This window comes from Tyto alba, unplaced genomic scaffold (assembly GCF_018691265.1).
Source record: "Tyto alba isolate M040663 unplaced genomic scaffold, T.alba_DEE_v4.0 Super-Scaffold_48, whole genome shotgun sequence".
In the NCBI taxonomy this organism is placed as follows: Eukaryota; Metazoa; Chordata; class Aves; order Strigiformes; family Tytonidae; genus Tyto; species Tyto alba.
Window position 1 is genome coordinate 11,092,496 of NW_024881324.1, and position 27,940 is coordinate 11,120,435.

The 27,940-nt window shown below is 39.7% G+C and overlaps 1 protein-coding gene across 1 annotated transcript in view; it reads left to right on the plus strand.

The window, feature by feature from the left end:
• The window catches only part of LOC104362639, a 164,690-nt gene that overhangs the window by 36,232 nt on the left and 100,518 nt on the right, over positions 1–27,940 (plus strand). Inside the window, exons 7-10 of the mRNA XM_032991935.2 lie at positions 9,237–9,476; positions 21,867–22,130; positions 23,465–23,603; positions 27,598–27,759. Coding sequence (XP_032847826.1) covers positions 9,237–9,476; positions 21,867–22,130; positions 23,465–23,603; positions 27,598–27,759 — 805 coding nt within the window. The remainder of the gene's footprint in view (positions 1–9,236; positions 9,477–21,866; positions 22,131–23,464; positions 23,604–27,597; positions 27,760–27,940) is intronic.

Below are 27,940 nucleotides of genomic sequence, written 5' to 3' on the forward strand. Positions count from 1 at the left end.
AAAAGGGGACGGTAAATATTTTCCCTAAATGATCCATTTTTGCTAAGCGATATAAAACCAATTCCATTTTGCTTCAAAGCTTTGCTGAATTTTGTGGGCTTTCTCCTAAGAGGAAAGGATGTGTTTGGGTGGGGTTTTTTTTTCATTTTTTTCCAAATTGAAAATTACTACAGGAATCAAGTCTTACCATTTGTGAAGTATTTTCACAGTGAAAATAGACAGTCAGCACTGATTAATTGTATTGAGTCAGGTTCTTGTTTTTGTCTGCAGTAGAAACAATACTTACCATTGTGTGTCTGTAGGCTGAGCCCAGACTGAAAGACCTTTTTCAAATACTGGTCTTGATCGTGCTCTCTGAAATCAGTAGATGGGCCATTTGTGTAATTAGACCGCAAGACAGTGGATGAAGAAACTGAGAAAGACGTGTTAAGGAGCTGGCTCACAGCTAAAGCAGCGCCTGGTATCGGGATGGGGAACAGGACAAAGCCATGCTGTCATTGAGCCCTTCTGCTTTCAGACAACGCCCTGCTTTTTCCAGTACATCCCAGCCGAGCTCTGAAAGATATCCAGTGCTTCCCAGATTTTAGCAACTTCTTTTTCTGAAGGGGCCCTCAATGTCTATATCGACTTGAAGCTAAGCCACGTTTCATGCCTTCTTGTTGGGAACACCCGTTGTCAACAATAGGTCACTTTTACAGTCTAGACAATGCTGGTGTCATGATGAGAAATAAGAATTTAGCTATGTGTGCGATGCTATATGCCATTGAGAAAAAGCACTTGGGTTTATTCCAGTAAATCTGATTCAGGGGATATTGCAGCAATGATTATTCCACATTTAAAAAAAAATTATATGGGCTGCTCTGTTTTTGAAAACTTACACATTTTTTCCTCTGTTAAATTGCTTCCTGGTGATGGAAATGTCTGGGATTTTTTTTCTACTGCATCTACTTTCCTTTAGCTTGCACACCCCTGAGGTAATTAGTGTAGGTTAAAATTTACATAACTGACTTTGGGGTTTTACAAATAGGAAAGATGGAAATTTATTCAAGGTGGTGAATAATTCATTTTAAAGCAAGTTTCCTGTTGCTTTTTTTTTTTTTTTTTTTTTTTAATCATGTAGAAGATGTATTACAGACTCATAGAGGTTTTCTGAATAGGACCCTAAGCATTGAATTTTTTATATATTTTATTTCTTAGTGTAGGTAAAGCAATATTAACCATGACTCATTGCACTTTTCCTGTTCAATACGTTTTGAATAAACTTAACAAATTTATTAGGTAGATGATAGAGCTTTTTAAAAATTATCATGACACACTGTGACAAATATTTTACTAGGATCCAGAAGAAATAGTTTTAAATCATATTCCCATTGCCACTTCAGAGGCAGAGAGATGGAAAACAGTGTAGTTCATACAGAGAACCCTGATTCATATTTTCTTTTGAATATTCATTATTTAATTAAGATTAAGAAGATAAACTAGGGGATTGGACAGCTATGGGAGTCTGGTAATATAATCAATTTTTAAAAAAATCTCCTCTACTTCTGGCTCAGTGTAAGCTTGGACTGGTAATGTCTGAATGTTGTTATAATATTATGGCTACTTGATATTTTACACGAAGTGGGTTTTCTATTTCACTGTATTTCTTAATCTAAGTGCCCACCTCAAAAATCGCTATCCCAGGCATCACCGAGAGCTGGATCCAGGAGACAAATTACAAACCAAGCCCTCCTTCTTAACTTCTAAACTTCAGCTTTAACTGCCTCAGCCCAAAACTTTAAACCTCTTCCCATCTGCCACCGAACTCTGGAAGCACCTGACTTCTTTCGAATTGTAGTTGTCGCCACTAAACCTTCTCGGGGACTCTGGGCTCTGTTACGGGGAACCCTCTGGAAGGCTGCAGCCGCGGCCGGCGGGTGCCTGCACCTTGCAGGGTTGGTGGACATCGCAGCTCAGTCCTTGCTGCCACTGGGATGGGTCCCCTACCCCTGCGAGAGCGTGTCCCCGCGGGGCAGCTGGGGAGGAACCGCCTGCCCTTTCTCTCGGCGTGTTCCGCAGGGGCCACGGCCCCCACTGGACGGTGGGAGGTGGCACGAGGGGGGCCTGATCACCCTAACCAGGCAGCTACCAGCTCTGCTGGAGCAGAGCCACAACCAGCGCCCGCTCCCAGCCCTTCCCGGAGAAGCAGCATAGGTGGTGATTCACCAGGCTGGGGAAAGAAAATCAGTGCCAGCCTTTGTGGGGGAGGGAGAAAAATGGGTCGTCCCCGTCCCTGCTTCAGGGACTCCTAGTGAACTTCAGGCAAAAGCTGTCTGGGAGCAGGAGGTCTTGGTTCCCATGGAGGGAGGAGCAGTGATGGAGGGAGCATTGCCCATGACAAAACTGTCATGTGGAGGAGAGTGGGAAGGTCTCGCTGTGAGATAGTTTGGTCGTGTTGCCTCTGTAGCTGTGTATGTGTAATGCTTGACCAGGGCCTGGAGGATTTGTTGCATCCATCCGAGGATCTCTTCTGGGACTACCAACAAATCATACTGTATTTTAAGGCAACTGCGTTGTCTCTGCTTTAATTTTACAGGGTTAAAAAAGTTATGTTAAAAACTACTTACACAGGGTTTTGTAATATGTTTTTGTAGTCTGGTATTATACTCTGACAATTTTCATTTTGGAAATAAGCAGGATGCTTTGCCTTCAACAGAGATTCCTAAACTTCCTTGAAAACAGCCAGACATTTGTCAAAAAATGTAGAGATTTGGAAGAAAGGAAAGACTTCAACAGCCAGATATAGAGCCTCCAATGGCGAATTTTACTCCATTGCCCATTACATTGTCCCCCTACCAAAATTTTTTTTTGGCTTTGAGACTTGATGAGAGGTGGAAGTGGAGCATAATTTTACACTTTTTAGATGACAGTATAGGGTATACAATAGGAAACCATCTCCTACATTGATAGTGTTGTTCGCACATTTTATGTCAATCTCAGGGACACCAGTAGAAGATCTCTATGTGACAAATGACCTCGAATATTTAGCACCATCTCTGAACAGTGCAGGTCAGGGAGAAGAGTTTTGTTTTCCTGAGTCTACAGCCTTCATCAGGATTATTGTTTTCAGGTTTTGCACAGAGAAACAGAGTCCAAAATATGTGCATAATGTCTTCTTGATGGAATGACTTTTTCAGGTTGCTGTGCAAGAGTAAAATAACTTCAGGCCCTCCAGCTTCACACTGGAGAGCTGAAGAATCGTGGGAGGAGAGGACTGTACATGTGAGTTAGCCTCCTACATATTGCAGCCTCCAAAAATGCCAGTCCTTCTGATAAAAAATTTAAAAACAGTTGTGGTGAGATAAGGCATCAAGATTTGGAGCAGATTTAAAGTGGGACAAGTTGTGGGCTCTCTGGTGGTCTATGTCTAACTGCTTTGTGTGTTATATTTTGTTGTGTGTGTAAAAACACACTTATACATGCATATACATAGGTATGCATATATATCACTTTCTATTAGGTGTAAAAATAAGGACTGTATGGCACTACATGCACAAGTATACCATGTACCGATCAAGCTTTTAAAACAAGTTTAGAGCTCAGTTTCCCTTGGAAATAATGGAGTAAACATGGAAAAATATATGGAAAGAAGTTATGGAAAAAATAAGGAAATAAAGTAACGGTGGCTGAAATTCCTAATTGCTTCTGAAAACCTTCAACCAGAAGACCTGAGGCAAACCTTGGGAAAATTGCACATTTATGGCTTTTATTTCCATGTTCTTTCTGTACATTTGGAAACAAACTGTAAGTTTTTTTCTTTTTTTCTTTTTTTTTTTTTTTTTTTTTTTTTTCTTTTTGGTGTGTGGGACTCAAAGCACCACAAGGAAGTCTCTCACCACAAGAAACAAAAGTTGCGAGCCAGGATTCATGAACTCTTTCAAAGGTATGTCAGATAAGGGCTACTTTGTACTTCTATCTAATGTGCTTTCCTTCCAAAGATCTTTCAGTGCTTTGCAGATATTAATGAATGGAACTTCTCCCAGACAAAGGACCTCAGGCCTAGAAAAACTAAGCCTGTGATTTTGAAAGAGGTCTCTGTTTTGGATACCCCCATTTTCAGATACCCAGCTTGGGCTGCAATTTTTAAGTGCTACACACAGTGCACTTCAAAAGGTGACCAAATGGCTTCTCCCAGAGCCCTTCATCCCTGCCTCTGAATTACCCTTAGAGAGTGAAGGAAATATGAATTAGAGCAATATTTTTGTGATCAAGCTATATGTCACCTTCAGATAAATATATGCATCGAGTTACCTGTAAAGAAACGAATGGAGGAAATAAATAAATAATCCTCAGAGATACATCCAAGGAAGCTATGTTTTGCTGTGACAGTTGATGAGCATGCGGGTGAGCATAAAAGAGGCCTAACTTCACTGAATAAATTATTCTCTTGAATCTAATACCCAGCAAGAGGAAGGAAAGGAGAAAAATGGTGCAACCCGAAAAGAGATCAAATGTGGTTATTTAAATGTTTGATGTTCAGTAATGAAAACTGTTTACCTTCATAATTGTGTATTAGTAGCTAATAAAGGCAATAGATACAGTAGTTTAAAAGTAATAAAATCAACAACAAAGTGTATTTAATTTTAAATTGAATTGCAAGCAAATGGGTGTCCTAATGAACCCCTGTGTCAATGCAGCTCTAACCAAATTAAGTGAAATAACTTTCATCATGAGAAACTAAATAAGTACAAAGTTCCAAACAGACCATTCTTCTCAAGGAGAGAAGTTAACTTCTCAGATGTTTCAGCTCCATGAATTAGCTAGCACCATTCAAGAACCATCGTCTCTGATTTAGGACAACTGGACCCAAGTTGACTTGACTACAGCTGAGAGATAAAACTTCAAAGGTAGTTGACCCTGTGTTTCTTGTGTTCAGTCCTTAGCACTGGAATAGTTTCCTCAGTGCTCACTGGCTCTGGCTTAGGCATAAGTCTCATGTACATTGCTGGGACTAGCATCTACACAGACCTTCTGACTGATTCAGATATTGCCTGGGCATTTACATGATACAATCCTACTAGTAGAGGAATCTAGAAAACAGTTTGGCTGTGTACCAGTGGTAATTTTACTGATGTGTTTATATATATAAGTTTCAAAAAAACTCCCCAAAATGCACAGACAAAATCTGAATAGAAACTGATCTGTAGCAATGTGCCAGGAACTTGGAGACGGGAGCATCTTTTTCAGAAAAGGGGAATTTGAACTATATGTTACTGCGCTGTCATGTGTCTGGGATGAGTCTGGGATGTTTAGCATGATTGCAGTGTGTCTGTAATTTTATTGATAAAGAACCATGCTAGTTTTACAAATGTGGAGGCTTCTCATATTATCACCTAGCTTGCAAAGGAGGAAACAGGAATGAAACACTGGAGCTGAATTTTCCCAAAACAAGTCAGAAAATACTGAAGGAATGTTCCAGAATTCCAGAACTTCAGTCGAAGAAATGTTGGTTTTTGTTTTTTTTTTTTTTTTTTTTTAAATGAACAGCAAATTTCAGCATTTTCTTCTGTGGCCAAAAACTTAACTGAATATATGGCTTGGCAACCTAAGAGAGCCTGTCCACTGCTTGCCTGTGTTGTAGATGCCCAAGCTAATCCTGAGTTGTAACTGGGCATGATGCAGTGGTTTCTCCTTGGCTCCTTAGGACTCCTCTCAGTCTGCTGATGGCAGCTCCCTTGACCCCAGGGTGGCACATGGCTGGCCCTTGGCCACCAACACTCTGCTCAGCCTTCGGCTCCCGAGAGGCACCGCGTCTTTGCACTCTGCCTCCTGCCCCGGCTCCACCTGAGAGTGTGGCTGGAGCATCATCAGCACTGGTGTGGCTGGCTGACCCTCCTCAGCCTTTTAAAGTGGACTGTGGAAGCGGGAGCTGAAGTGTTTTGAAGCCAGCAGAACATCTACAGATGTTTTCACTTAGGACCATTTCTATTTGGATACTGGTGCCGAGCAGGGACAGTGGAATTGCTCAAAGTTCTGTGACTGCCGAAATATGTAATGGGATTGCCAAAGCATACAGCTTTATAGTGCTTATTGTAAATGACTTAGTTTTGCATTTGCTCCTGCTGTGCTCTAGGAACAAGGTTTTCTCCATTTATCAAACCGGGCCTTTTGTGTATCCTGTGCACTAAATAGGGCAGCATTGGGTTATCTAGTGTAGGGCTGTTCTTACACTATATACTGGTGTTCTCTGTTGCTACAGGGACCTCTCATTTTTTAATAAAAAAATAAATCTTTGAGTTGATATAATTACCCCCTCAAATTACTTTAACTATACAAGAAGTTAACATATGAATGCCAAGGAAGATGTGATGGTTCCCATGCAGCTGAAAATTTGTGTGTGTGTGTATACATAAGTATATATGACATATTTATATATAGTTTTTATCATATATAAAGTATTTTAGAATATTTATAAATTATATAAGAATTATACATAAATTTATGAGTATTTTTTGAAAAAAAAAGTTAGATTTTTATATACAATGTTTTTTCAGTGGTTTAAAGTAACCTAATACTCAAGGATCCAATGGTTTACAAAAACCTGTTCCAGTTTATTGAAGCTGTCAATCGGCCCTCAAAGTGTCAACAGAGGTGATGGCTTCCTACTTTAATATTCTTAACCCAGAACCTGAGCCCCAATGCCAGAAAGAGATGGTCATATACGGGCAGTGAAACTTTAACTTCTTTATGTTGACCTGTGGCACAGACTGACAAATATTGGTTGTGTTACTGGAGCTGTGACTACATTTTTCGTATGCCACTTTTTGAAGCCTAGCCATTTCTCTGCTTTAGCACACTCTTGTTTCTCCTGGGTGCCCTGCAAGGCTTATGATATATTCAAGAAAAACATCAAACTGTGATATATTTCTAATGGCAAGTGCTTTCTGTGTCTGCATTGTAGTTCATTACTTTACAGTTCTTCCCTCTTCCCTTTCTAGCTGCTGCAGAGTGGGAAGTCAGCCGTTGAAAACAGAGAATGGATGTGAAGAAGAAATGGTAACCAGCTTTGGTAACTTTGCAGATGTGAATACTGGAGCAGCAGGTGGGAAGGTGAGGTTATCTGAGTGCTCTTTTCCTTGATATGAACTGCTAAATGACTAGATCAATTATTATTTCTTTTTTTTTTTTTTTTTTTTTTTTTCCTTAGTTTAAAAGGATAGAATGTAGCAGGTTTCAAAATATGCTTTCCAGCAGAAGTAACCATACGCTTAAAGAGAATGTCTAAAGCTATTAATAATGAATCATTTGGGCATGGCAAGAGTTCTTCAAAACAGTTTGTCAGCGCTGGCCAAGCAAAGTCTTTCAGCAGGAGATGAGACAGCTATGCCACCATGCAAATGAGACAGACTTGAAATATGATGAATCTTCTATCTCCTTTTCCTACTCGACTGACACTCGCTTTGAGGAAGGTTGTAAATGCAAGAGAGATTGTGGTATAATTCCTCAGACTGGCGTTTCTGCCCCCCAGTCACTATTCGATTATCTTCCAAATTGCTGTGTTTCAGAGAGATAAAGATTTTTTATGGCTTGCTGACTTGAAACAACCAGAAGAGCCAGAAAAGAGATGGCTAACCGGCCATGCATAGTAATTCCATTGGTAAATGACAAAATCTTTGTTTGTATGACATTTCCAAAATTACTACAGAAGATGAATCTAAAATACAAAATGTCACATTTGGCATGCAAAACTATCACAATATATTTCAGTATAAAATTCATAGAGGCGTTTAATTTAGAATGTGTTTAATAACGAAGTCTGCCTGCATCAGTAATCCTGCCTTGAGGTTTAAAAAGATTGTCTTATTTATTCACATAATGTTAATTTTTTTTATATATGATTCAGAAACCAAAAATATTAAGGTTAAATCTTCATTGTTAATTAAGATTTTCTAATTAAGCTGAAAATAATTGTCATTCAGATTAGTTGTTAAGTATGGTTTGTGTTGAGAAACAAAAGAAGTTTAACAAATTCAACTGTTTATTTAACTGCTTAATTTAATTCCAGAAGCTTTCTATCTATATGGAAATATGCTATCTCTTCCAAAATAAATCCAAGACAGGATTAAAGAAGAGATTATTAGCTACTGTAGGCTTAAACTGTGAGACTACTAAACCTAGTAGTCAAGGTAGCCATTTGATTCTGAAATGTAGCATGGGTTCTTGTATCACATTGCATTAAAAGAAGACAACCTACTACTAGTGTTTTCTCAAAATAATGGAAGAAATTGATTCCTTGGGGGGAAAAAAAATTAAAATTATTGATGATTTGAAGCACTAAATAATTAGTTATTGCAGAAGCAATTTTACCCATTGAAGCCAACACTGGAGCCAAACTGGTACTCCTTGTCGTGTGCCTGACCTTGCAGATTGCATTTGGGCAGCGCTGAAGTACCTGTTGGCGTAGCGGGACAGACCCTACGCCTTTACTCAGGCAAGACTCACAAGGATTGTACTGCTGAGTCTGTTCCCCTCTGCCAACCTCGGCACTGTAAGCTGAGCATACAAGGAAAGCACCAGAAAGGCATTTCTGATACACAGCACAGCATTTATTCCATACTAAACATTCTGTAACTCAGACAACATCTTGTCAACAGCAAGCAGCAGATGTTTTCTTTTGTCTGGACTTGGAATAAAGGTGCCTGTAGGGAGCTGTTATTAAACTCTACACGTGCTGCACTTTGATTACTATTTTTAAGAGAATCTGATTATATGATAATCAGAAGGTGAAAGGATAGTCTGCATATTACACAGCACTAATAGCTTTGGCAAGGCTAATAATTAGTGTAAAAACATGGCCTGCTTAGTCTTTCACTCTGTGCCTGCAGCCTGCTCATCACAACATGTATTGTGCCTGTCTTGCAAAGCATGCTATATTTTTGATGGTGGTGTTTTCCAGCTAATTCTGCCTTATTATTGCAAACTAATGGCTTCTGGTGTCATACTTCAACAGCTCCACCTTCCCCCCAAGGATGCCAAACATTTTATTAGTAGTATTTGTATTATTTTTTTATCTGTCATCTCTGTGACTTTTGACCTCCTTAATTGCAGATCCTCAGTTAGCTATAGGTAATTGCAGGTTGAACAAGAAGCATGTTGTCTGCTTTTCAGTAGTTATTTTCTTAAAGAAATTTGTTCTTGCTAATTGTATGGTTAAAGGCAGCTCAACCCAGGTCAGTAACTCAGAGCTTTCTCCCTAGGTTGACTGCTCCAAGACACCACAGCTGATAGAAATTCACATCAAATGCCTCAGGGGAGTCAAAGATAAGGTCCCAAAAGGCCACTACACCCTCAAAGTTTCTGTTCTCAGCTGCTTAGGTGGTGGCTTGCTGGAATGGCCCAAGCTGAAGGAGCAGCCTCAGGCCAGGACAACGCTGCCTGTTAGTCACAATGGAAACTTCTACAACACTGAAATCTACTTTGGACAAAGTATCCAGACAGTAAGCAACACTTTTTAAATATGCTGTCTTTGCTTTGAAAGTTAAAACACATCCGCTCTTTCTCCTTCAGGCTTATATATTTAATGCATTCCATCATGTTCATAATTTATTTAATAATTTAAGGTGCAATTTAGGAAGGTGCAATTTTTTTTCCCCTAGGTTAACCCTCATCACTCACTCTAAAAGTGCCAAATATACACTACATCATATAGTGTTGTCAGCTAATTTTAAATTTTACTTTTACTCTCTCTTATCTATGTAGTTTGTCAGCTATGTAATTTGATTTCTGTAAAGTAGCTTTAGAATAATAAATGAATGAGTGGGTGTATATAAACATATGAATGCCCAAATCCGTCTGTGAGTTTTTAGCTCCATTGACCCCCATTTGCCAAAAAAGCAGCATTTGGATTATTTTGGAAGGAGCCCAAACACTTGAGGCTCTATTCTGTCTTTTGCGACTGAGGCACACATATTTTCCTGCCTAAGCATGCTGTGCGTGGCAGGATTGTTGTGTGTCAGTTGCTCGCTGTTGTAGCTAATGCCTAGTGCTGGTTGCAACATTGGTCTCAGATAAAGTTTCTGGCACATGAAAGCTTCTTTACGGTTTGAAAAACAACCTCTACCTCTCTCAGTTTTTTTTTTTGTTTTTTTTTTTTTTTTCTTTTGTGTGTGTGTGTGTGTGTGTGTTATGAAGCATTGGTAGAATGAGAAGGAGATCCTTTTCAGTTTTCAATTATTCATTTTGCAGTATGACCTGAAAGATAGATTTCCTCCTCCACCCCTTCCAATGTGCAAAGTGTTGTGTAGATACAGAACAGACAGGCAGTCGCTATCCCAAAGAGCTTTCAGATAAAGCAACTTTTATGTATAGCCCTGATGCTTTCAGTCATTTGCAGTTAGGTCATTTCAGCTATTAGGTTTGTGATATATAAAGTGCTGTTAAGTCACATTTTCTGCTTTTTAATTGTTTATCATCTGTAATGGATAATGAACAGCGTCTGTAAATACAGCTGTTGGTATGAAAAGAATCACATATACATAGAGAGAAATTGTGAATGTGACTCTCACATGATGTTGAAAAAAAAGCATGTGTCTGTTAGAGAAATCATTGAACTGGGATTCTTCCCTAGGCAGGATACATGCATCCTGCTTACTGTCTCGAAGGCAAAGTACTGTCTTCTCTGAATGCACTGAAAGGAGAAGACTATGGGCAGTAAAACTGAACAACTCCGGCATGCCTCGCCTCTTGCTTTCAGCATCTTGTTTCTCTTGGGTCTTGCCTGTTGCTTTTGCTCCTACCCAGGGGATGTTCCTTGTTCAAAACTATGTATCTCTGCTCTCAGTACTGAGCAAGAGCTAGTTCAGATTGACCCATCTTTTGTCCGGTTGCTCATCAATGCAAAAGAACTCCTGTCCTCTTTCTGTTAGTCTCTACTGGGTTGTGCAGACACATCAGTAACTGCTTAGAGATGGCCGTTATGCCTCATCCAAAGATCTGAGAGAAATGTTTGGTAGTTTTCCTACTTTTCCAGGTTCGTTTCAAAGTCATCTTTGAGTCTCACAAAGGATATTTAATTAGCATTTTCACCAAACTTCATTTTAATCTAGTGAACTAGAGTGCGGGTCTTAGGCAGGTACACTTAAAATGCAGGACCAGGAGGAGAAGTTAGATTAAATGGCCTTCTGAAGATTCCCTGTCTTCATTACTGTATAATGGACAGCAAAAGCTTAGCATCATAATATTAAAGAACCTCCTCCACCAGCTCATTTTGTAGGTGGTGTAGCATGAATGATTCTACCTTTCTGTTCTTCCACCTTAGTACGTTTCAAAAGAAACCCTTGCGATCTGTGCCGAGATGAGGCAAATTTTAGGCTTCAGATGGTTAGCATCTACTGCAAAACTTAGCATAAGTAGTGAGGTCTTAGTGGTGATCTCCAGATGAGTATCTGGGTTTGAACACAATCTTATATGCGGCACTGCTGCCTTGGGATAGAGTACGGGGTGGTGGTGAAATACCAGTGCTCACAAATGAAGAATAAGCTTTTGTTTCCATTGGCTGGAATAATGATAGGAGTTCAGTGTAAACATGGTGAAAATGAAGACATGCATGCTTGATATTGAAGGAAAGTTTAGTTTTAACTAATATATTAGAGAAATTGTTCCAGAACACTACATCCTTCCAAAAATAATAACCCTGTCATGTCGGCAAAGTTGGTGTCAGCATGGGTTACCTGCTGCGTACAGAAAGTGCTGGTCATGTAAGTTAGATCTGCCTCAGGGCTAGTCTGACTTGCACACCCGACCTTTCAAAAATGTTTTTTGTTCATTAATCAATGTTCTTTGCTCCAGCTTGCCAGCTTCCCTTCTTTCCCCTCCTTCACTGTCCTCCTTTTCAGTTTGTCAACCTACCTCCCCCAATAACCTCTGACTACATGTTAGATAGTGGCTCCTAACAACACCAGTTGAATTTTATTTGGCATTCGGTAAGTCCAGACAGTCACATGAGTAGTTATTTTCCTTAAATTATGCCGGACAAAGCATGTATGAATGCTTTGGATTGCGATAAAATGCAATTGCTGTTTCAAATGACGCTTTTCAATTTTAGGTGTAGCAACTAGCAGCATGATCTAAAGGCGAATTGTTTTAGACCCAGCATTTCAAGGACGTTTTCATATATTTAGTTTATGCAAGGAAACTTTAGATTTAGATGGGTTAATGATGTCTGGTTTACGTGCAGCAAGAGCTATTTTTAAGCTCCACCTACATTATAACACAAACGGAACGTGAACTCAAGCTGAGATTCCAAAAATGCAGTAGGTTAACTCTGACAGTAATGAAGCTTTGTTCTTCAACTTTCAGTACACTCTTGCACTGCCTAATTTTTCTTGGGTCTGGAATGAAAGTTGAGTAAGGAGAGGCTAGGAAAGGAGATGATATGTGTATTGTGCATGTAGTAAGGGAGTTATGCAATTATATTGTCTTTGGCAGTGCCTGCATCATCTTTACACTAGACCAAGGATTTTACTAGTATAATTTCCTTATTGCTGTCTCATGGTGGCTAAGATCCTACCATAGATAAGACCTAAGTAGTCAGTAACCATTTTTCGTTCACAGTGTATTTAAAGCAGTGTCGTATTACTCCATAGGATCCATGTCCCAGTGTTAGCAAGTCCAGATTACTTTTTTCAGCTTAATGATGGCTTGGAAAGCCCAAATAAGTTGCAGTATGTCAAAGTTTAATTTCACTCAGAAAAAGAAAAAGTGGCTTTTTTTTTTTTTTTTTTTAATCAGCTTAAGTTAGTTCAGTAAACATTAAAATAGTTGTATGAAAGAATTACGACAGTAAGAACAAATCCTTACCTTTCAGAGTCAAAATACTCATTGGCTTCGATGAAATCAAAATTGGAGTGTGGCTGAAATACTTCTCTTCTTTTAAAAAATTGTTTTCAGCCATAATTTCAATTATCAGGACCAAAGCATTTTGTTGTACATTGCAAGTTTCACCTACTAAGAGAAAGAACCTTTAAGAAAGATGCTGCTATTTCAAGCATTTGTGATAAACTATAAATATTTCTGGAGTGCTTTTCCAGAAAAAATATTGCGTATTAGGAAGCAAGGTTTTGTTCAGATGGGGAAATTCAGATAGGAAATTTTCAGCTATTGTGAAGAGAACTATAAGCCAATGAGACTGCCTGCAAGTGACATTTAAAAAAGCTTCATCAAGCCATTTAGTCACCTGACATGTCAGTCCAGCACTGTTGAGGAGAAGCAGGGACAATCATGTCAGTGTTGGGCTCCCCAGACTGCTTTTTAACCCCAGTCCTGCTGCACCTGTCTTTATTCTGCATCGGTCCTTATTCTGTGCCAGCCTTCCAAAATTGACACTTCAACAAAAAAAATGTGAGCTCCAGAAGTATGTGAGCACTGGTGCTGTGCATTTCCCCCAATGTACCTGGAACTCAGGATAGCACTAAATCAGTTCATATGCATATAAAGCCACCATTGCTGACAGAACAGTTCACAGATCTGTAGATTTTTAAAGAGTATATCAACTGGTTAATATTTATGTATCAGTGTGGAAGGTACTAGCAATATTATAACAGTGGATGGGTACCATTTTGTTTTACTTGAGGGAAATTCAATATGAATAAAACAGCAACTTTTCAAACATGACATTTAATCCACACATGTAAATCATACCAGGAGATCTATTATTCATTATTAAAAGGGCACCATATTTTTATTACACTGAAAATGAAACACAAATGCTGTGAAAAATTTAGTGCCTTTTCCTGAAGTTTCAGGACACTTATCATGCAGTCATCTAGCAGGGGCTGACAGTCATTTTAAAATATAGCTACAAAATTAATAAATTTGAACTCTTTTGCTTGGAAAAAGAGGATGTTCTATTTCACTGAATAAGGTGGATTTATTTTTTATTTAAGACTTCCTAAATACTTAAGATGGCAAAGTACTTTGTTAATGTTCACATTCAGAATTAGATACATAACGAATAAAGTTCATATCTTTGTTGTTATTAGTCATTTCCAACATTTTCTTCCCTGAAGTGCATTTTGAAAACTACATATATCAGAAACTGATTAACATGACCTAAGGTATTAATTCTTAAAATATGATGAAACAAACAGTTTCAAGGACCTTATTTTCTGTATGTCAGCAGCTGTCTAAGGACTGTGATACTTTTAGTAATTACAAAACAAGGTATCATTAGGCAAAGTAGAGCACAAACTTTCCCCCCGCCTTTATTTTATTCTTGAGCAAAATCCTGGCACAGATGAAGAGCATTTAGCTCTAGGACACTTTATAGGACATAACATAAGAGTTTGATACACTATGAAAAAAGATAGGAAGTAATAATACTTAGCAGTGCCAGAGGACTTTCAAAATGAGAGCCACTTAAATTTTCCCTGGATGCAATTATTTGTAGTTGGGATGATAAGGTGCTACGTGAACCTTTTGATAAATGCAAGAACTAAGCTTAGACAGATGTTTGTGTGTATTTGAAGACTGCAGATTTAATGCTTTTTTCACACAGCAGGAACACGCAGTTATTACTGTTTCTATTTTATTTATTTGAGTTTGTTTGAGGTTTTGGTCTTTGATTGCTATTTGCTAAATGTCTTTTTGCAATTGCTCCCCAAAATGCTTGTTTTCAGAGCAATTCTGTTCTAGCTGTGTCACACCACTGTGCTGTCCTGGTGACAGACCTCTGCCACTTACACCACAGGGCCAAGGGGCCCATGCTGCCTGGGCTGGCTGCTAGCAGCCCTTCAGTAGTGCTCGTCTCCCCAGCTGGCCACGAGTCTTTCTCCTTGCTGTGGGCCCAGCAGAAGGTGTGACAGGGACCTCCTTTGGCCCAGTGCTGTACACAGATCCTGCTCCATCCGTGAGCTGCAGCCAGGTGGTTTCTTTGGAGACCTTTGCTGCCCACAGCAACATGGAAAGCTCAATTTCTAGCACTGTGTGGAGGCTTGAAGGGATTCATTAAGTCTGGTGTGCTGACATTGCAAAACCATCGCATATTAGAACCTATTGCATCTACTTTATTTAGCATTATGCAACTGATTTACATAAACAAAAAATTACTACTTAGGTTTTGGGTTTTTTCAGTAATTAATTAGCATTAATTTTCACATGTTGTCTAGTCATTGCGTTCTGGTGAAGAAGTTCTTGGAAACACCCGCTGGACTGGGCCGTGTGTGCTCCTTCAGCTTCAACCAACGCATACTGCTCAAAGGCCTCAGAAATGTGGCCTATGTTATGATGCATCATATCTAAGTAGGGTAAGGTATGTGGTCTGCATTGGAAAATCTAGCAGACATACGTTAAAAATCAGAGGCGCCTATGGGCAGGCTTTTATTTTGGACTATTCCATGGTCTATTCCCTACTTAATGGCAAATTATATCTGTAAGAGATCTTGACGTGAGCCATAGGGTACCCTAGTTGTACAAAAGTTATATATTATCTGGGGCAGATCAGAGGGAAGGCAGAATGCAGCAGTCCCTGTCTGTATCCTTAGCTTCGAGTAAACTCCAAACAACAGAGGACACCAAGAACAAAATAAATGCCCGCCCCAACAAAAAATGCTGTGAGTGGAAAAACGGAGCAATTCCATGACTCACCAGAGCTGACAGTCTGGAACTGCAAAAAGGGGCTTAACCCATGTTTTGGTCCGTATCTGCAAGTCATGGGAGCCAGCAAAACAGCCTCAGAAGACACTTTTTTTTTTTTTTTTTTTCCTTAGAATATCTGGTTTTGAAGCATTTGACATTTTAAATAGTTATCTGTGAACTCAGGCTGAGCAGATTAGTTACAAGGCGGAATGGGGAAGAGTACTTTATGCCGCAAAAGAACAAAAATTGATCCTGTTTAAACATGCAATTTTAAAGCAGAGCACACAAGGAAAAGGGCATTTGTTATCAGGAGTCAGTTTTCCTGTTTCTTCTCTAGAGGGGTGATAGCCGAGCCCCTGGAAAGAGAGCAGAGCCTGACCAGATCTGGACTGTCCACAAAATACTGCAGGAGAGTGAACTTGGCACTGGTATGGCTTCCCTGGTGAAGGGAATGTTGCTGCATCCCTGGCTGGACCGAAGCTTATAGAGGGAAAGGGGATACTGTGCTACACGAGGTGTGATGGGGAATCCGGGACAGCATCAGGAAAGTGACCTGAGGTGGAGCAGCTGGTGGAGCAGAAAGGAGAGGAAAGCTGCCTGCTCCTGCACCGGGTGGGCAGAGTGGCACCGCTGGGTGACTCAGCCCTGCGTGCCGAATGAGCCACGTCTTCATGAGACTCCTTGGCTCCGAGTGGTTTCTGAGCAAAGTACGTGTCCTCTTGACACAAAAGAAATAAACTCCACTGTTTCTTGTTGGTGGCCGACGTTATCCTGGGAAGCTCATGTTTTGGCCGTGCTGGAATCAATCTCAGGAATAAATGAGGTGGGAGTGGCAGGAGAAGGAACTGGGGTTCCTGCCTTCCTCTTACAAAGACCGTTTCTCCCCTTGTAAGATGAGGTCAGAATCCACCCAGGCCAGCAGTATATCACCAGAAACTCTCAGGGAGGCTAGAGCTGGCTGTACCATACATTACTACTCCCTGCTGGTCAAAGAACAGAAAAGAATTAGCAGCAGATGTGCCAGGACAATTAGCAACAGATGCAGAGGCTAAAGCTCACAGAATGCAAACATTATTCCCCTGTATTTGAGAAGATAAAAGGCCAGATTCTGGTCCTCTGGTGTAAGGTAGTCGTGCCGCACGCGATGCTGCTGGGGTTAACTACACCCTGAGTTATCTCTCCTAGAGGAAAGGGAGGCAGAGGGGAATTGCTGCTGCTCTGGTAGCATGGGAGAGAGCAGGAGGTGTTCCCATCGGGGCACTCGGTGAGGCTCTGGGAAGGTGACGGGGTGCTTTGGCACAGTCTGTCAGGAGAAATCCTGCTCACTGGCACTGCTGCGGGTCTGGAAGTAGTAAATAAATTGCCTGCTTACAGATAGTACAGCTACGTGCTCCGTGCCGCTCATCCGTGGTCCTGAGCTCCCGTGCTTGTGCCACAACTGCTTCTGGTCCATACTCCCCCACGGTCTGGGAGGGTGGGATACTGGGTCATGGAAAAGACGGTGGTACTGGATGAAGGTTTAAGGAGATCTTCAGTCTGCAGGGAGAGGAGTCAGGGAGTTGTCTGAGCTATGCCAGGGTTGAAAGGTCTGTTCTATTTTTCAGAAAATAGAAAAAGGAAAAAAAAATATATACATGGAGAAATGAATGATAGTGCAGTGTATGGTCCTCCTTTGATTTGTGCATTGTTTTGTATTCAGATACCTGTTCAAAGACAAACAGCGATGGAAAGCTGGGGAAGTAAGTTTCCAGCTACTCCAGGACATTCTGATGATAGATAGGACTTTCGGAAAACCCTAATAACATGATATTTTATTTTTACCTCAGTCTGTGTTTCTATTGCCTCCCCTCTGGCCTTTTATAAATTTCAAAGTTACACAAGCACTTCCCCAGAATGCCCTTCCCTCTGCCTGTATGCTGGCCTTGCACGTAAACAGGGAGGGCTTGAAATCTGGTTGTGAAAGCTCCACCTTATTTTGGCAGTAGCAGCCTTGTCTCCAGCACTATTCATTTTATGTAGTGAAGTCATTTTTTATTTGTTAATAAAGAAGTTTGATGGGAACTTCTTCCTATTTAAAAGGTTTTCTACCCATGTTTTACACTAGCGAGGCTCATTTGCTACAGTTTTCATAATCAGAAATGATGAGCCATTAATTTATATGCTGTTTTGCAAGATTCTTCTATATAATAAGCAAACATTGAATTGTCAGTGCATATTATAATTCACTTTAATCCATTTGAGTTGTTTAGTGGTCAAATTTTTGTGTCATGTGAATCAAGTAATGTAATTTTTGTCCTTTTTCTTCTAAATAGAAAGCATTTGAAGGCACAGAGGAGGGAAGCAAAGGTTTATTTCTTCTCTGACAAGGTTAAAGCCCAAGAGTAAGTCAGACAAAAACTCCCAAATCCTCACACTGGATCTGTTTATTGAAAAATTCAAATAGAATTCATTCTCTCTCTAGAGTAAACGATTTCTTTGCTGGAATTATGGTGGCATATGGGGAAGTAAGATATATTACAATCAAACTGATATAAAACAGCTGAATTCAGAAATAGTGACAAGAGATAATTTTAGTTCACTATGATTTAATTCAATTAAATGCAACACTGTTAACTGCAGTCTAAGAAGAATTACTTGTGCCTGTGCAGGCGCACACAAGCCTTATTTATTCTCTGCTGCATCTTTCTTTGCAGAAGAAATTACACCAGTAAAAAGCGGGTGCTGGATGCTTTCATAGCACTGTAAAAGGCTATATACCTCACAGATCTCAATGGAAATTATACCTGAGCAAGGAGAAGCAGTGAGCTGAGGTGTTAGAGAGTAGACCCATTAAAACCCAGAAACTGTGTTTACGTAGTGTGCTCTCTTTGAGCATCAACAGTGTTGGTGCAGGCTTGTGAGACTAACTCACCAAACAACACCTCAAAAGAGATTGCCACTGACTGGGAAAATATAACTTCTGATTATTATTTTTATTTTTTTTTTCTTCAGAAATGAGGTAGTCCATTAAAACAAACTGGTCAGTTTGAGCTGCCCGTGCCTTGCGTGTCCCAGGCACTGCCCCGAGTCTCTTATGAGAGAGCATTTACTGATTCCCCTCCTCCTCTAACCACCCGAGCTGTTCCCTGCCCTGTACCTGGGCACGGCAGCCCAAACCCGCAGAGGCACTCTAGGACCGCTGTGGATTTCAATAGGAGTGATGTGCCTAAACGCCTTTGTGCATCTATGCCTACAGGTCTTGCTGTCCATGCCCCAGATCCCTGCTCTTGTACTCGCTGCCTCGGAGGGAGCTAATGAAGGGCAGGTAGCCCAACACCAAGCTCCCTCCCAGGGCTGTCTGACCCTGCGGCTGTGGGACAGCGGGCTTTGATGGGGATGGGAAAAGGTTTAGTGTGGGGTTGTTGAGGGGACTTGCCTCCCTTTTTGAAACCCTCATCCTTCAACCTGGCTGTCCCTTCCTAAACAGCAGTTCCCCTGTATAAGTCACGTTCCCGGTGGCCATCAGGATGGAAATGGAAGCCCACAGGTGCCTGTGTGAATGCTTGGCGCGCCAGCATAGAGTTACAGGCAGAGGTTTGGCTGGGGTTTTTGTATGGATTCAACAGAAAGAAATTTCTCACTTGGTAGGTATGTTTTATTTGACCATGTATGCTGAGATATGTGACACTGTCCTAGCTGGGTCAGACACCCAGGGTTCATGTGTGAGGAGTCCCAGAATGAAACTTACAGCCTCAGGCTTTGTAGCATCCAATCCTTATTTTTCTTATGATATGTTTTGTCATTATGTGTTTGCATCATGACATGGCTTAATCATCCAGCTCCTGTGACTGTAAGCAAAACAGTGTTTCTGGTCCTAAAGGGTGAGTTTGCAATCTAAGTCCAGGGTGGGAGTTTATAACAAATAAAGAATAACTGTGAGCAGGAAACAAAGAAATTGATTTGTAATAGTCACAATTACCCTTACACCAACTGCTTGACTATCGTCTGTTTGTAGTCAGGCTGGTAGAAGAGAGTGTACTATGAAATTATTCTAAGGAAGACGGTAAGTCTGGGAAACAAGGAAGAAACCAAAAGGGATGCTGTGATAAGACAGTGATTTCAGCTGCTTATGCTTTGGGATTGCTCAGTAGTGCAGGTAATTGTCTTTGATCATAGCCTTGTAACCACCACCTTTAATTTGTAGCACAGAGGTTACTATCTAGCACCCAGCTAGCCAAATGAAATGTATGGCTTGATTAAGGATCTCTTTTGTCAGTAATTTGTGCCTAATGTTTTTAGCTTTCCCACGGGCTGTTATAGAAAATGGTAAATCTGGTTTAAATGAAACCTGATACTGTTAATGGTTTAATAGCAGCTGCCACAGGGTTATGGCATTTTTCAACAGATGCTTCTGTTTCATTTTAAGCCTACACTAAGTCTTAGAATATATTTACATAATTAATATAAAGTACACCTACATGATAATGACAGTATTTATAGTTTTAAAAGATTTCCTTAAATGACTTCCTCTCTCTTGCCGTTATCTAATCACAATATATAACTTGAAACAGGAAGGCATATTATTAAAATAATAATTTATATTCACCTCTTCAAAAAAATTACAGAATGCAGCACAACTAGGAACATGTATCATTGCGTAACATAGCAGTTATTGTTATGGGTAAATCCCTTAGCTACTTCAGAAAAAGAGAGAGAGAAAAGGCTTGACTGTACCTGAGTTGTGCTTACGATCTTGCCTACTGTTCAATCAGCAGTACAAAAAGGTGATGTTTGTATTTAAACAGGAAAGATCTGCTTTGAAGTGTGTACTTACCTGCAGAACTATTTGAAGCAGTAAAGATTTGTGGCTAGTTATCAACAGAATATCTCACTGAGGAAATCCCTGCTAATTTAAGAAGACTGACATTTTAGGCTTTTAATAGTGGGTGATCAGTTTGGATGGATGGCTTCTATTTGGAGGTCTTATTCTAAGTTTCAAAAAGTACTGAGGGTATATCCTACAAGACACTCAGTCAGAGGATACCCTTGAATATTGTGGCCTTCTACAATTACATGTCAATTCACAGGGAGAAGGAGAAAAGGCTCCTTTCTTTACCTTGTCTGGAAGGCAAGGTAAGGTTGAGCAGGAGTCTCTACAAGGCAAATGTACCAAGGCATTTGCTACTATCAACTTTGAGGACGGAAATGGGAACAATAAAAGATGGAAAATATTCAAATAACAGAACAATGTCTCTATTAGAGAAGCATCCAAGATAGTTTATTTAAGAGATTAAGCACTCCCAGTTTTCTACAATCAAGGAGAATATGTAGGAGCCGTGGTGAAGCAGATGTTCTGCAGTGTGAGAGGTGTAGCTGACATATTTTCTTCTGTTGTGCCCAGGTTAGCATCCTTTGGAGCTGTTAGCCAGGGTATGATGGTAGTCAACTTCCATGTTCTAGCTTTTGTATGGGTTTTGTTTTATTTGCCCTTTTGAATGTATTAGAGCTGTTCAGCAGGACCTGGGTCAACCCCCACTTTAATTAAAGAAAACAGTTAAAATTGTCACATAGGACCAGATTTCTTTTTCTTCGTCTTTGTCTTGCTTCCTTCTCTACCCTCTTCTCTATGACCTTGCATTGCTTCACACAGCAAACCTTACAGAAGGATTTACATAAATTCATTTCTTCAGTGTGTTTCTTCATCCCTGATTTTCAATCTCCTTTTTGACCCTACTCTGAGGTTCACATGCTTTGCAAGAAGAGTTTCCCTGCTTTAATTTGAAGGAGGAAGGCTATTGTGTACCAAAATCATTCCCAGAACTGGGTGGGGAAGAGTTTATGACTCAGTGAGGAGCAAGCCTGCAAGTGTTCTCACTGGATATTTGGATGAACTCTCCAAAGTTGCTGCAAGAAGAACCCAGTGGAGAATCTCACCCAGCCCTCACAGCAACACCTCAGATTTCCCAGTTGGTTTGCTACTCTGTCTTAAAGTTTTCTAGTGGCAATATTTTTCCACTACTGGTAAATAAAGACAGAAAGTGAACATTTTCAGAAAGCCAAGGACAAAAAAAAGAAATTACAAAATTAGCATAAAAAAGGCATGGCATTTTCTCTGTTGGAGTGGAAAATTGTTCAAATACATGAGTTGCTGGAAAGAGAGAAGTGTTAATTGGTTCAAAGGTATGAAGTTTGTAGGGTTTTATATGATAAAAGAAAACTGGTTCCCTTGTGATGTTTTTATAAATAATAAATCTTCTCTTTTCCTTCTTTGCTAGGTTCTACCACCTAGAAAAGCTATGAAGCCAGGCATGGTCCTCCTCTTTGAACTCTTCCTTCTTCGTGGGACCTATACATGGATTGATCGAGAAGTGGGATGGGGAGCTTTTCCCCTGTGTGACAACAATTTTAATGCTCTGGAGGGAAAATTTAAATGTCCCTTCCTCAGAGGCCATTATGACTCCAAAGTTGACCGATTCAAAAAAATTGAAAATTTTATTTCTCAAGACTTGGATAATTGGTTATGTAATCTCTACTTTCAGGTTTGTATTTTAAAAAATTAGGCCTGTTGGTTTAGCCACTGTTCCTCAGAATAGATTCCACTTTCCTTCTCTCTGTCTTAAAATAAAAACTCTCTTTCCCAAAAGCAGTTTATCAACTGACCCAGTATGCAGAAAATTAAAATGGTACACCTCTCCAGCTTATGTGAATTTAGTGAGTTTTTAACACCCAAATTTTAGTATTATTTCAAATATCAAAACATTGTTTGGGGAGCTGAGTAAATGAATCAAAAGTTGAAATCCCGAGTTTGAACCTGCCACCAGTACATGTTAATTTCCTCTACAGTTTTAGTGAATCTCAGAGGTGCTTTTACATGGCTAGAAAATAAAATAATGTTGCTTAAGATATTGTTGCTTTTGTATGCCTGGGATCCCCAGATAATGAGCAAGGCTCTGTTGTGGTAAGAGCCTTATTTTTGAATAGGATTTGGACTTAATTTAGATGTGACTTTTTTGTATGATTTGGTGAAAATGGGCCTGAGTTAAAACCTCCTCTTTGGTGGAAGCTTGTAAATAAAGGCTGTTATTGTAACTGAGGTACATTCCCTCGTTCAGAATCTTAATAAGACCTCAAACTTACACCTCTTTTATAGTCATGTCTGGCTCAGGAGAAAACACTTACCAAAAGACATGAATTCTGAAAGCATCTTTATCTTAATATGTGAGTTTACTTAATAGAAAGTGTCGTTATTAATACTCTTGTAGTGATGGTTTTCAGGCAGTTTTCTTTTTAAGTCTAGTAAGAGTAAAAGAAAGTGAAAATAACTTCAGAATCATGTGGAGATATGAGAATTTATACCAAAAATACACGTAAGATATGCTAGGAAAGAGAATGTCAGAAACAACATGTTGTGATTTGAGCCTGGTCAGCAGCCAAACACCACACAGCCACTCACTCCCCCTTCTCTTAGTGGAACTATAGTAAAAAAATAATAGAAGAGTCAAAATTGGTTGAAATGGGGGGAGGGCAGACCCCAAAGCTGCAAAATTAGTCTTTCAACTCAATGTATAAACAGTGATGCTTTAATGATCCAGGGAATCTGTATTTTCCTGGATGATTCTGAATTTGGATTGTGAGTCACCCTCATTTACTGGGATGTCTGCTTTAGTCTGTAAACATGGGAAAGATGTACATAGGAAACTGATGGGAGAGAAAGCTGTAGTAAATGGAGTACAGAGAAATAAGAACTTCCTAAAATCATCATAGCAGCATCTTGGACTTCTAGGGTTCACAAATAATGTACAAACAAGTATATTCTGGCTTTGTGGAATACTGAATTTCTTATGTTCATGTATTTATATTTTTTCCTTAATAGGTAATTAAACTACCACAAGATTCAGATAAGCAAAGTCAGTGTGATATGCTCCTTCATCTCTCACCAGAACTTCCCACGTATTCAAGCATTGCCGAAAAAAATGGTGTTTCAGAGAAGATGGAACAGTCTGGACCACAAGGTGATGGATTCAAACTTCCATGTTTAGATTCTGGCTTTCCTTGGAGCAAACCATAGTTTAATTTCAAGTTTGACCAGTCATTACTGTTCTTGTTAAGCTAGATTTTCCTCATTCAGATTTTGGTCCAACATGTGTTATAGCAGGATTATGATTCTTTTTATTGATACTGCTTAACTTTGTTTTCAATTGTAAGCGATTTAAACCAGCCTCATTGATGAGGATGAAACTTTCCATGCTGGCCTCTGCTTGAGGCTCAATAATGCTTGGAAAGTCATAGCAATAACAGGTCAGCTGCTTATGACACCAAGCTTACAGGAATAAATAAAAAGGAAAAGATACTTTTTTTTTGTCTAATTATTTCTGGAAGAACTCTAGCACCTCCCTGGGCTAGAATAGGGACTTCAAATTTGGCAGAAAGATAGTTCTGGCATCAGAGGCATACCTTATGCTACTCCTATGAAATTCCATTAAGATTCATTCAAGTGGTAACCCATAGGAAAGACAAATTATCATTTGCTTATGTGAATCAGATCTTCCCAGAAGTTTTCTCAAAAAAATCACCGACTGTTACTTTTAGACTGTGCATCCTCCCTGGACTCTGTGAGTCTCTGGATGTAGCTACATTGAAGACATAATTGACCTTATTGCAATGGACTTGGAAATTGCTCCTCTTCTGTTAGAAATTCAGGAATAAGAAAAATGGCAGGACACTGCCATTGGTTTTTCTTTTTCAGCATCTGACTGCCATAGACAAAAAGAATTATTTTTTGATATACTGACATTCGTATATTCCCTCTTGTTTAATGAACTGAAGGATGCTGCCAAGCTGCAGGTTGTAGTGTCTGTATGAATATTATGTGCAAATCTGAAACAGAGATTTAGTTCTTCAGGACAGAGATTCCTGGGGCTTTTGAGGATGGCAGCAGTGGTGCACAGTAGAAGACATGAGAGGAGGAAAAGGAGGATATTGGAAGAAAAGAAAGAGAGCAGATAAGTAATAATCATTTAGTGTGGTGAATGGGTGGTTCAAGTCGGAAGTGTAACATGAAAAGAGGCCAGTAGAAATATTTTTCAGACAGTGAGTGATGGTTTAGGAGATAAAAAAAAATGAGGTTTTCTCTGTGACACTTTTAGGCTAAGCAGCAACTGCACTGTGATCAAAAGGCTTGTATATAACCACCCTGATACCAGAAGCACAGAGGTGTAAACTTACATTGTACTGAGGAGTAAGGTCCTTTTTGTTGATATACGTTTTCTACGTATCTGCTAAGGTGCTTCTAGATACATCACAAAACCATGAATAACAGATCCAAAAGGTGGAATTGCAGCCAATTTTTCTCAACAGTGAAGAATAATGGACAAGCTCTTAATAAAGCAAAATTGTACTTATGATTGTTTGGTCCTACCATCAGTCTTCACATGCACACACACATGTACACATAGAGGCTGCAATGAAATAGGTCATGCTTCTGGAAACACATGGAAAACCTTGTGATACTCAGTTTGAGAAGTCCAGAAAGATGTATTTATAAGAACTGAGAAAGAGCATTAGTGTATGTCCTATTTTGCATGCAGACCTCTGAAGTAGGTTGATAAGCTGATCATGGAAGATCTGCAATTTCCATGCCAAACAGATTTGCACTAACAAAATTTCTAGGAGTAATTTTTGATATTGTTTATATTTATTTATTTTTCTTGGAGCCTTCTTTAAAGATATTATTAGCTGCTAATATCCCCCATGGGTTTGTTTTTTAATGTATCTATGCAGTGCTACAGTATGCTGTTTCTGCTGGTGATATGTTGCTAAGAGATTTAATAATGGGTAAACAAACACAACATGTGGTAATCCATTTCAAATTAAAAGTTTATTAAACGCTAGCTTGATGACTTTCTGGCTATTTACAATTAAAGGAGCAAACCTTAGGGAACTGGAGATCACGTGGTGAAAATCACGACTTCAACATTTCCAACAGAAAAATGTGTTTATGATCTGTGGCAAGCTGTCGCACATTGATATGCTCTATAAATACTATATTATATCTGTTAAACCACCAAAAACAGGGGAAAAAAAAGCTCTGTTAAAGTGACATTAAGGTTGAGACACAAACCAGAGAAAGCAAGAACAGTCTAAATGAAGACTGGTGCTCTGTAACTCACTCTACTGCAGTAGTCTAAATAGTGAATGATCTTACATATCGATACCATATGTGGTGCTGCAACATATAAGCAAAATAGATCAGGTTAGGAGATGGTGTTTTAACCTTCACTTCAAATTTGTCTTGGTTTTAGAAGTTTAAGACAGAACCTTCATATTATTTCCATTAACTCCAGGCTACATTATTATTTTAAACCACCGCTTTGTGCTGGGCTAGGTATGGCTCTTCCCTGCTGCACAGGATTTCTCTACCAGAATACAATGCAGGGGAATGCAACATAATACTTCCCTTTCTACCCCCTTTGTAGGTCACAGAAGCACATTATCAGATCTAGTATGTCTCTTAGTCCAAACCATATCTTCTCTCCATTCTTTCAAAGTGGTATTCCATGAGAGGTCCATGGAAGAAGACAGCTTCTGCTTTCATGACAACCATGCTTTGCTTTTTTTAAGAAAAGCCTCTGTTGCTGTTCTGTCTGTGCTGTTCCTCTGACTTGACATGCAAAGACTTATTTGTGCCCATCAGAAAGGGCGATCAAATAAAACAGGCAAGAAAAAAAACAGGGGTGATTTTTATCCCCTGTAGTTTGTAGAACCAAAGGAAAACTTTTTCATTCTAGTGATTTGCTGATGCCTCTTTAATATTGGTCAGTTTGAAGTCCTGAAGTTATGGTCATCATTGTTCTAGCATGTAAAGATGTACACTCAAGACCTAAAAAGGATGCTTACAAGGGTGAAAGTGGAAGAGTGGCTGAGGAGGCTTAAGATTCTGAAACAATAATTTTTTTTAGTTCCAAGTTGTGTGCAGTTTTTGATCAAATTGCAACAGCAATCAGTACCTGTACCTAAATAGTGTACATCTTTTTAAGCAGAAGTTAGGCCAAGCACTACAGTGTGAAATCAAGACAGGAGTTTTGTTTAACCAAGCTGTGTTGGAGGAGAGGTGTTATCAGCCAAAATTTTCAAGGAAAGTGTTTGAAGGTAGCTGGGCTAGTTTGGTCCCAGTAGCAGGATGATCTTGCTATCGTACAGCTGTGACACAGGCTGTATTAGCGTGGGCACAGTGTTGCATTAGCATGACTGCACAGCTCCCAGTATCTGGGCTAGCAGAGATGTTCGTTGCTACTGCTTTCACTGGTAGATTTGTCACATAGAAAGACTCCCACTACCTCAGCTGTCTTTGGACTAGACACCTACATGCATATTTTCTATGTGTCTGTAACATTTTCTTTCCAGAAAGTTTGCTTGTTCCTTATTCCCCCCCTGCTCTACTATACTTTGGGAGTGTAAAGACCAAAACAACTCAGCTTTTTGAGTATGGTTTTAAGGACACTTATTTTCTTACAACGAACAAATAGCTCACTTTTTTCCTAAACTTTACTTTTCCCTCCCCCTACAAAGTTTGCTGTATAACAGCAGCACATGTGGCTCATTGTGCCCCGTGCATCATCCAGAAGAAATGTTAGACCAGCTGAATTTTTTTCAGTTTCCAAACTGATCTGTACAGAAGGATCATTTTCAGGTATACAATTTATCTGGTTACTGTACAATTTAGAGCATTTTTCAGTCTGTCTTCCTTTGGTCTGCCTGCCTGGCTGTTAAGAATAAGGCTGGTTTGCAGTGCTTGGCTTCAGCAGTCCTTGAAACTCGCTGGAGTTGTAAAGCTTTAAACAGCTGCGCAGGTCTTTAATTGTAAATTAGTTTTGACAGGACTGCTAGGCAAAGGCCTGGCCCATCCCGTCGTGATGCTAGCCGACAACCCCTTACTGCTCCTGGAGCAAGGAAACATGTGGAAGGAATTGTTCTTTTACATTTCACAGCTTGTCATTTCCTCTGCAGGGCAACCTCTGACCTCCCTGAAAGATCCTGACACCCATAAGGGAAGTATTCCCACTGTTGTAAAGGAAGTGGAAAAGCAGTTTAATGCTGCGAAAGGAGGAGAAGCGTGTGCGTCAGAAGAAGCTGGGAGGAAAAAAGAAGAGTTTAAAATGTTTCCAGCAGGTTAGGACTTTTATTGCATTATTTAATTTACTGAAAGTTTGCAAATAGATGTACTTGGCATGTGTGTAAATACCTCCATCTCCCTTCCCCCTTGCCCTGTGATATCATCTCATCATTATTTCACAAGGCAAAGGAAGCGATGGAAGAGTTTAAATCAATTGTGAGGGATCAAAAGCAGCTT